The sequence below is a fragment of the Haliotis asinina genome, chromosome 6 (genome assembly GCF_037392515.1).
Source record: "Haliotis asinina isolate JCU_RB_2024 chromosome 6, JCU_Hal_asi_v2, whole genome shotgun sequence".
Classification (NCBI taxonomy): domain Eukaryota; kingdom Metazoa; phylum Mollusca; class Gastropoda; order Lepetellida; family Haliotidae; genus Haliotis; species Haliotis asinina.
In genome coordinates, this window is record NC_090285.1 from 4658617 (window position 1) to 4669007 (window position 10391).

The following is a 10391-nucleotide window of genomic DNA, read 5'->3' on the forward strand; positions in this document are numbered from 1 at the left end:
ATCTTTGCCTCGGGCCAGTTCATCAGGAGTTACGGCAGCTTCCTCAAAGTCCGTCTTCTCAATCAATGGTTCATCAACAGAGTCATTTATCTGAGGAACATCTTCAACGGTCACTGGTTGTAATTCGCATAGTATGGCATTAGGTGGTACAGCAACAGTCCTAGCGGTAATATTACAAACATAGACTTCAACCCCCTTCTTCTGTTGGTCATTGTAAGTGACTAAGCTTGGAGCTATGTCAAGGTCATCTGGTATTGCTGAAGTTCTCGTGGCTTGTAGTACAACACAAGTGGGGTGATAATTAAGCCGTTTATCCATATATCCGTGAATCTTCACTTCGCTGTTAGGTGGAATGATAATCCTCTTGCACTCAGCGCTCTTCACTATGGCTAACTTGTTCTGACGCTTTGCTAACTCCTTCTCTCGAAGTACAATGCATCTAAAAGCCAGGTACCATGGGGTGAAGAGATTAGCAGACTGTAAGAATCGGTTTCCATGTTGTTCTTTACACTTGACCATAAGTGAATTCAAAATGTTAGTGCCAATAAGAACAGGTACCGCTTCGTTGTATTCACTGTCGGGAACAACTAAGAATAGACCTTGCTGGTCAACTGGTAACATACCTGTGACTTTTATGGATGTTTCAACATATCCGAGGTATGGTAGCGGCTTACCATCCGCACACTCTACATGTAGGATACCTTGTAGTCGCTGTATAGTGATATGAGACAGATTATCACGATGGAAAGACTCACTCATGGTTGATACAGTTGCTCCAGTATCCAGAAGGGCTTTAGTATCCACTCCGTGAACGGCAATTTCTACTTCTGATGCAGTGCCCACGAGACCGATTATGTCATCATCTTTGGGGCTCTGTACACTAAAATCCATAGTTCGCCCCGCACTATGGATCCTCCTCAGTTTAACGGACCCCAACTGTGATCCATCCTAACTGTGCACTTGTAGCTGATGTGTCCGGGTTGACCACAGCGGTAGCAGATGGGAGTAGGTTGTCCATAGGCATCAGTTGTCCATCCTTGTCTTGGCCTGACTGTCCTGGGTATAAAGGCTTGCTGTCCCTGGACGTTGCTGTTCTGAGCGTTCCAAAACGTAGTAGGGAGTGAATGTTGAGCTGGAGGACTCTGGGTATGTTGTGGCATCGTGTGAAATCCCTGAAATGGTGTGTAACAGTTGCTTGAATACTCAACTTGTGGTTGTGCCTTTTTTTTTAGATCAGCTACTTCCCCAGTAAGCTTCCTGATCATCCCCTTGATCTCTGCCAGTTCCGTATTCTCCTTAGAGACAGCTGCCATACCAAGAGTAGACTTCTTCTTTGTATTCATCAAGTGGGAAAGTAGGGCGGGCGACTCTTCACGCATCTTGAGTTCTTGTTCTATTCTTCTAAGGCTGATGAGAAGATCACTATAGGTGTGGCTCTGATCATATTTATGTCCAGAAACATCCTTCAACTTGGGCAGAAGTCCCGTCCATAGCATGGATTTAAGCATCCTGTCCTGTTTGTGAGAGGCAACTTCTCCTGCATCGATGGCCTGGCCCAAGAGGTCCTCTAGACGTACAGCCCAGGTAGCAACTGACTCCGTCTCTGTCTGTTTAGCTGAGTAGAATTTGGCAAGAAGTGTCTCTGTGGCATCTACTTCTCCGAAGACGCTGTCCATTTTAGCTAGAATAGTGCTTCCATCAACATGTGGGCCTAACCTAAGTAAAACTCTAGCAGCAGTCCCTTTGAGTGACCTCCTGATGGCTTGCTTGATGTTGTCCTCAGAGTGTATCTTGTCCTGGAAGACGCACTGTACTTCATAGCGCCAAATATCATATGTGGTATCCTTATTTACCTCTCCGAAAAAGAATGGAAGGCGTGGTACCTCTGCCACCTTGATTATGGTATTGGTCTTGATCTTGGCATCTTCTGGATCCTCCGATTCGGTCTTTACCACGGGGGTACCAGAGCATTCACGCATCCAATTCATAAAGTCTTCTGGGGAGTCAGACTTTGGGCGTAACTTCAGTGCATTGAGAGTAGACACAAGTTGGTCTATTTCTTCTTTAGACATACCATCGGACGCCATAGTAACTGAACTGATGACCACAATGGTATGAAGAAATGTATACACGGCAGGTATAATATCTACTGGTATACAACAATACGACAGGTGAGTGGGATACCCACACTACCTATGTTTGAGTGGTGGATACTACAGGTAAGTAAACAACTAACCTATACACCACGTAGGTGTACTACATTAACAAATGACAACATTAATATTTTTATGTTTATTTTGTTCTTTAATCTTGCATTCTCTGCTTTTTTTCACAAATTGTATTACCAGCTACCAACTAAGGGGTGTATAAAATGTTTTCTTTTGTCTCGAATGCATGGGATACTCACATTCAGATTTGGATGTCCTATATGCTGGAGACGTTTTTATAGGTCGTTTATGAGTCTTTAAACTACCTTCACATTGGTGTAGATTACGCATCTACATGCACAACCAGTAATGGGGGACACATATGACTAAAATGTTCGCGTTTACAGATGTCACATATATTGACAACAGCGTGGAGCGAGTGATTTTATGGGTCATTTAAGAGCCATTATACAAAGCGTGTGCAAGAAATATCTGCTGTCTATAGTTCGATGCAGAACATTAATTGGGTGCATGCATGAATCAAAGTTTCTCATGTACAGCCGATATAAATATGGCACTGTTCATGTTTTCAACGTGTGAACAACATATATGCTTTGTTTCTGTGCTAGAATCATAATCAGACGTGGTCCAGTCTAATACTTTCTGGATTTGTGTCTCTTAAACACAACAGGTTTGTACAAGTTTGTTTGTAGGTTTAAAGAACCACACCTGTCTCTTTCGCCCAAATGCTCTACACCTGAGCTCTGTGTGACTTTACACCTTCCTTCTTCAGAAATCTAACACTAACATCTAACGTGATATACGTGGATTGCTGTTAAAAGCGGTTTTAACGTAGTTTATACCTCCACATATCCCTGAACCTTACCTACAGTGGCATGTTCATGTACTTGTTTAGGTGCCTGACTGTGAGGTCGTGGGTTTGAATCCTAAATAGGACTCAACTCCAGAAAAAGTAATAGAATTACTTTTGTACTTTCCTAAGAAAGTGTAATTCCAATACATTTGTCCCCTTTCTAAATGACATTGTGTGATCATAGCTTTCGGCCGCGCGAGCCGTGCCAGTAAACACTTATCAGAGAGGTACACAAAGTCCGCAGTCTAGACAACCAGTCGTCCGACTTTCATTTTTGTGTTAGTCGCGGGGGCTGAGCGGGTCAGGTGGCTGACTTTGCATGTTAACGATTGGATACCTGACTCTGAGAGTGTGGGTTCGAATTCCTTAGGGGGCTCAACACAAAAAAGTATTAGAATTTGTACTTTACCAAGAAAGTGTTGTCCTAAATATAACATATGTTACATTTGACCACTTTCTAAATAGCATTGTGTAATCATAGAATTGGTAGGCTGGTTTGTTGAGTGTTTGTGCCAGTGTCAGACCACCTCCACGATCCAGTGGCTAGTGCATGTACTCGGAGGGTCGGATTCGATCCCTGGCCTTCATATTGAAAGACCAGGGCCTCGTTCCTCGTTCCTTGCGCTACGACAGTCGTAAGTCTATGTTAAAGTATGGGAGTAATGATCAACAGTGATATGTCACTGTTAAAATATGGGAGTTACACTCACCTTAGCGCTCGGACTGTTATAAGTCTATGTTAAAGTATGGGAGTAATGATCAACAGTCATAAGTCTATGTTAAAGTATGGGAGTTACGATCATCTTAGCTCTACGGCAGTCAAAAAGTAGTGAGCCTAAACTCTACTCTCGATGTCTAATGTGTGTAAAGTCACCATTTCATTGTGAAGGAATCTTTAGTAAAGCCACATCCAAAGTTTGACATATGTGGGTAATGTAGTTCACGAGATGTGAGTCACCACAACACATTGGGGTATAATATTTGTAAAATAATTGCAGAAAACGAAAACAATATATCATTTGGTACCCCTTGGATAATGGTATGTCCTCAAGTAAAATCATATAAGATACGTTCATAGTGATATAGAATATATCCCCGTCATAATCAACAGCCAAAGATTTGGATTACTTGATTTAGATTTAGACATGGACTGTCACTGACTACACTGCATCATCACCTGTCTACAGTACTATCATCAGTCGCTACAGTACATCATAACTTGGCTACAGCACATCATCACCTGGCTACAGTACATCATCACTTGGTTACAGCACATCATCACTTGACTACAGCACATCTTTTGGTTACACTACATCATCACTTGGCCTACTTTCAGCATGATTCGCCAGCAGCAGGTCATCACTCAGCAGGAGTGAGCACTCACTCGAAAGCCGCACATGAACACTCCCCTGTCGTAACAATACTGTCCGATCAACATCCTTCTCTTGCAGTGCACTCTCGTTAACGTAATGATTTTCATATATCAAAACACTCCAAAACACAAGTACTCCAATTGCAAAACATCTCTTTATGTGTTCTAAAGAGTATAAGAAGTGCATGAACATATCAAGCAATATATAAATTAATTTTATTCAACTGATTAGAGGAAAGCAAAAGCATAAGGCTAAAGAACTTTCGAAAATGTTTACACAAAGTAAAGTCTACAAAAAGAAAGGGAGATAAGTCATATGGCCCCAAACGCATATGGACCAAGTGCGACATTCATCAGATTCGGTAGCCTGATTGGTAAGTATTGTGAAGAACAGACTTAACACTTTTTATAAAACATTAACGTATTACATCTTGCCCAGACGGGTTTTAGAAATGATCACTCAACAAAAGATAACACCTTTGTTATGAATATGCTCAACCAATTACTAAAAACTAGCAAAAGCGTTCGATAATGTATGGAGGGTTGGGCTACTCAACAATGTAATTAATGGTAGATTTTTAACTCTTGTTTAAATTATGTATGCTAATATTAAAACGTATATACTATCCTTACTAATGATGGATGTACATCTGTGAGTCTTTGTAACTTCCCAGATATTGACAGGAACCAATTTATTTCATTTATGATACTACTGTATGCAGATGTCACTGTCCTTTTTTGATGATTCTGCCCCTAGGTGGGGTGTACGATTTATACATATATTAGTCGCTCAAAGGGTAATCTGTTACTGGTATAAGCTATATTCTGTTGGAACAACTCCGAAAATCATCAAAGTTGATTTAGATAATTATGCACTTATCCGAGGTGCTATCGTAACTATATATTTCATAACCCCTTAAATGTTTAATGCCAGTGGTTAACTTTTCAGGTAGAATCAATCCTAAAGGGTCAATTTTACCGAAGTTGGAAAACTGAGATAGACAACAGCCCTGAAGGTTTCTATTACAAATACATTAAAAATCTTTAGAAAATTATCTCCTTCTTCCACCTATGTATATTTACCAGTTTTAAAATACGAAACGTGTAACCATAACGTATATGTTGAAGTTGGCCGTTGCCATGGCATTGATCGTCAAAACAGAACCTGCAGTCTCTATAGATCACTTGCTGTAGCAGATGATTTTCATTATTTATTTAAATTCGAAGCTTTTACTGAACAAAGAAATAAATACATTCCCATTAAATGCTTAATATCTTTCCCTAACCTAATAACGTATAAAGCATATTCATGAAGCAAAACCTGGAGCAGTGAAAAAGATATAGCAAACTACCTACACCTAGTTGCTAAAAAGTGAGAAGAAACTGAATGATATATGTCGTATTTATGTTGTAAAACTATGCTTGTACTTTCTGCCATCTTGCCTTTATGTATATGTATTGTATATGTTCATAATGTTTCTCTTGTACCACCAGCAGTGTGTTCTTGATAATAAGAGAGTTCGAGAACACTCTTAGTTATCGTAACATAATGAATCATGGATGATTCCAGAAGCTGAAAATTTATCAGAAAGGTTCCAGTTGTAAAAAGGACAGACAATTAAGGAAGGCCACATTGGCCTGCAATTTTTTGAAACTATTAGCCCCATACACTGACAACGAGCGCTGGGCCGCCGGCCGGCGATTATATGTCGCTGATCAAATGATCTTCTTGTTCCTATTGTATGGCAAGGTAGGTTGGCTGGTTTGTTTAATTTGTTGTGTATCGCTGCACTCCGCAATATTCCAGCTATACGACGGCGGTCTGTAAATAATCGACCAGACAATCCAGTGATCAACATCAAAGCATCTTTCTACGCAATTATGATACAATGACCACCCGATCCCATCAGCCACCCCGTCCGGCAAGCCTGGGTAAGTGAAGACCAGTTCTAACACGAATGGTCACGAGTATAGAGGGGATCTGGGCATAGTGTTCTTGTTAACATTGTGATGATCCGAACAGTATTACTTTCGGGGGATAGCTTTTAGTAGGAATTCACGTGGCGCATTTGTTAAACCCAATATTCCATCCATTGGAGGCTTTTGCCCGTTTACTGGGACGAACTTGAACTTCTGAATCATGGTGGTGAGGAAGAGGAAGAGCTCCATCCGGGCCATTGATTCTCCCAAGCAAATCCTTCGACCTTAGAATATGAAAACAAAACTTCAGTTCCATTACCGTATGTATGTATGTATGTATGTATGTATGTATGTATGTATGTATGTATGTATGTATGTATGTATGTATGTATGTATGTATGTATGTATGTATGTATGTATGTATGTATGTATGTATGTATGTATGTATGTATGTATGTTTGTATGTATGTATGTATGTATGTATGTATGTATGTATGTATGTGTGTGTGTGTGTGTGTGTATGTATGTGTGTGTGTGTGTATGTGTGTGTGTATGTGTGTGTATGCATGCACGTATTCATGCACGTATGCACGTACGTGTGTGTGTGTGTGTGTGTGTGTGTGTGTATGTGTGTGTATGCATGCCACTCTATGAAAGGAGCGTATGTGCATGTTGTAGAGTTATGCATGTGCATACAGGTCTGTTGCATACGATATGTAGCTTTTATATGTAACTCACCCAAAGAAAACGGGATAAAATCCTCTCTCTTCTGAATCTTGCCTTCGCCATCAAGGAAACGGTCCGGCCGAAAGTTTTGTGGGTCTCCCCATACATCCTTGTCATGGAGGACTGAATCAAGGTTCAATATGATTGTGACCCCTTTCGGGAAGGTGTATCCTCGGAACTGTACATCTTGTGGAACTGTGTGAGGGACAGCAACTGGAGCAATATTGCCGTATCTCAAGGTTTCCATAATGGTGGCCTCTACGTAAGGAAGGTTCGTCTTGTCCTTCATTGATGGTAGTCTGCTCTGACCGACGTTTTCCAGAATCTCCTGGAAGCACTTCTCTTGTACATCCGGGTAGTGTAGGAAGTAGAGGAGCGCCCAACGTATTGTGGTGGACGTTGTCTCTGTGCCCGCAACGAACAGATCAGAAATAGTCTGCGCCAGATTCTCCGCTGCCAACATGAATGTAATCTTTAGTTTAAGTTCAAATGACAAATGTAAATGACCCATATAAACACAACACAGAAACACAACAACTACATGCCGAGGAAATGCGAAAATACTGTAACAGAATCGGCCATGTTTTCACTAAAAAATTCTAAAAGAAAGTTCAGCTTCCCCCGTTAGTCAAATTGACTGTTAACAGAACCAACAATGCTTTTTGACAAAATTCTCGATCAAAGGTAAAATCAAAAGCCAAATTTAAAAATGTTATGTGTTAAACAATATGGATTTTGAATGCAGACTTCTCTGTCTTGGAAAAAAAATAATGTACATCCCATGAACATCTTCAGATAATAAAACACACTTACAGTCTAATGTCGTTGTTTCTTGTTTCTGGTGGCGATGTCGCATCTCCTTCAAGTACACATGGATGAAGTCATCCCGATTTTCCTCATCGTGATCCTTTAAGTGATTCTTAATGGAAGGATTAATTAGCAATTTTTTCACAAGATCTATGCTGTCCATTATTTTCCTGAACTTGAATGGGTCACCAGGCAAATATCGCACAACAGGAAAAACGCCCAGTATTCCAGTTACTGTGCTATATTTAAAAAAATCATCCAGTGCTTTCAGAAACTTGACGAAGACAGGGTCTGTATATTCAAAACGTTTGCCAAAGACAATGGAACAGATAATATTTGATACGGCATTCTGTGCTAAACGCTCTATGTTGAAACCTTGGCCTTTTTGTTCCTCCAGGGCCAAGACAAACTGTGCGATTTCCTCGTGTATTTTGTCCTCCATGATGGTTCTTCCAGCCCCAAACTCTCGCAAAGTGTTGAGAGCAAAGCGCCTTTGTTCATGCCACAAGTCCCCGGAGGTTCCGACTACTCCTGTTTGCAAAATACAGTGAAATAGAATTCAGCCCTGTGACGTAGCATAAACGGCAGTGTATGTATGTATGTATGTATGTATGTATGTATGTATGTATGTATGTATGTATGTATGTATGTATGTGTGTGTGTGTGTGTGTGTGTGTGTGTGTGTGTGTGCGTGTGCGCGCGTGTGTGTATGTATGTCTGTATGTATGGCTGTATGTCTGTCTGTATGTATGTATGTTAGAGACATTTGTAGAACAGTGTTGTATGTGAATCACGTTGTTTCTGTTAAGACTCCTTTCAGGACGGCGGTGACCTGGTTACTATATTAAGACTGGGAGACAAGATTATCGAGTAAGGTTCTGGGCCTACTCTGGAATATACCAGTCCAGTGATGTCAGAAGAACTGGAGGAAACTTTTCATGTACTCAAAAGGGATCTCAATCTGGTCCTCGCCACCTCACATACTCAGGTGTTTTGCCTATTTTGAAAGCTACAGCACTGTTGCAGCGACGTGAATCTTACCATCGACATCTTTGTAGCTACAGTCAATTCTATTATATTAAGTTATATTGAATTTGTATTGCCACGCTGTTTCATACCGTCATTGTAATTTCTTTGTATAACGGGGTATAACATTGTTGAGGTATATAATGCTTGGACGGTATGACATTAGTGAGCTGTATTGTACCAACAAGGTATGACATGAATCAGCCGTATAATGCTGAAAAGGTGTGACACGGGTCAATTGTACAGTGCTGCCAAGGTATGACAGGGGTCAGCTGTATGTTGCTGCCAAGGTATGACGTGGGTCAGCTGTATAGTGCTGCGATCGTTTACATTCCATACCCGGCAAGTCTCGTTTGTTTGGAAGCTGTTCGTCTCCAAGTTTCAGTTATCGAGTTTAGGCAAGTCGCAGGGATAATAAGTCTTTTATTGCATCAGTAGCAAGCTTGTATCAAATATATATAGTATAGACCAAAATACTATCGACAAAGCGTGACATTGTGACACAGCATAGACCAAAATACTATCGAAAAGGCGTGACATTGTGCCGTTAAACACCCTGTTTCTTCGTTCAGATGCCCTCTGTAAACCTACTATATGATATTCGGTTTTTGCAATACGTACGTCTAGCAAAATCTGAATGCATCTTATCTGTGTTCGTGTACACACAAACGTTCACTTTCACCAACAATTCAGTACAAAAATGTAAATGATACAACCAAACACAAACTGCTTACAATTCATTATGGCTGATGTGCCTGTCATGGTCCAATGTTTAGAGCCACTCTCAAAACACCTTTACTTCAGCTAAAATTTGAAGAAAACGCACCTTTTCTCCTTGCGAAGAAATCAGTCAAAAATGTGTGTGGCCTGTCGGAGAAGACGTCGGCGTTCTTGACTATGGCTTCTTTAAGGACGTTGTAGCCATTGAGGACGATGACAGGCTTGTGAAAGACATACAGACTGAAAATGTCGCCATATTTCTGTCGAAGGTTCTTAAACAAAACACGGGAATCAGTCTCCATTGAAAGGGCGTTCCCCAGGAACGGAAGGAGAGGGGGACCAGGAGGAAGTCCAGGTGCTCGCCTCGTCGACAACCATAACACTACCAGCACCACGACCAGAAATAAGGCAACTGTTGTAAATCCAAAATCCCACATGATGATTGTGCGCTGGTTTCCGATCTGTGTAAAAGCTGACTGGAGAGAGCGAGACTAAGTACAGCTGTCGAGTGGCGCATTACCACGACTGACTGATTTAAAAGAGCGCCCCTTATCAATGTTTGCAGAGCGAGTCAGCCAATAAGCGTATATGTCGTGCACACTGCCTTGCACATGTGTCAAGTGGCCAAGGTGTGACTCGCAGACACTAGCGAATAACGTATGTGAGGGTAATAGATAGCCCCAGTCACGGATAGGTGCAACACACCGTCAGTGTATGTATTTGCCTTCCAACTAAATGAAATAAACACTGTGGTTGTTTGGGGACGTTTCATAAAGTAAGCTCAATAGTGATTTGTAGA

The 10391-nt window shown here is 41.1% G+C and overlaps 1 protein-coding gene across 1 annotated transcript; it reads right to left on the reverse strand.

The window, feature by feature from the left end:
* Positions 1 to 4529: 4529 nt before the first annotated feature.
* On the reverse strand, positions 4530 to 10146 carry LOC137286549 (cytochrome P450 2U1-like). Its single transcript, XM_067818473.1, has 4 exons — positions 9699 to 10146; positions 7853 to 8377; positions 7052 to 7492; positions 4530 to 6597 (listed from the first exon to the last, which is right to left on the reverse strand). Exons 1-4 carry the CDS (start codon positions 10027 to 10029, stop codon positions 6419 to 6421), a joined length of 1476 nt encoding a protein of 491 aa, XP_067674574.1. The 5' UTR covers positions 10030 to 10146; the 3' UTR covers positions 4530 to 6418.
* Between the last annotated feature and the right edge of the window lie 245 nt (positions 10147 to 10391).

What these genes read in the sequence shown, in the direction of transcription:
- LOC137286549 (XM_067818473.1), bottom strand. Translation starts at nt 10,029, where the DNA reads ATGTGGGATTTTGGATTTACAACAGTTGCCTTATTTCTGGTCGTGGTG. An exon ending in AGAAACAACGACATTAGACT is followed by an intron (nt 7,493 to 7,852) that starts GTAAGTGTGTTT and finishes TCATGTTGGCAG; the next exon opens with CGGAGAATCTGGCGCAGACT. An exon ending in TTTTATCCCGTTTTCTTTGG is followed by an intron (nt 6,598 to 7,051) that starts GTGAGTTACATA and finishes TCATATTCTAAG; the next exon opens with GTCGAAGGATTTGCTTGGGA.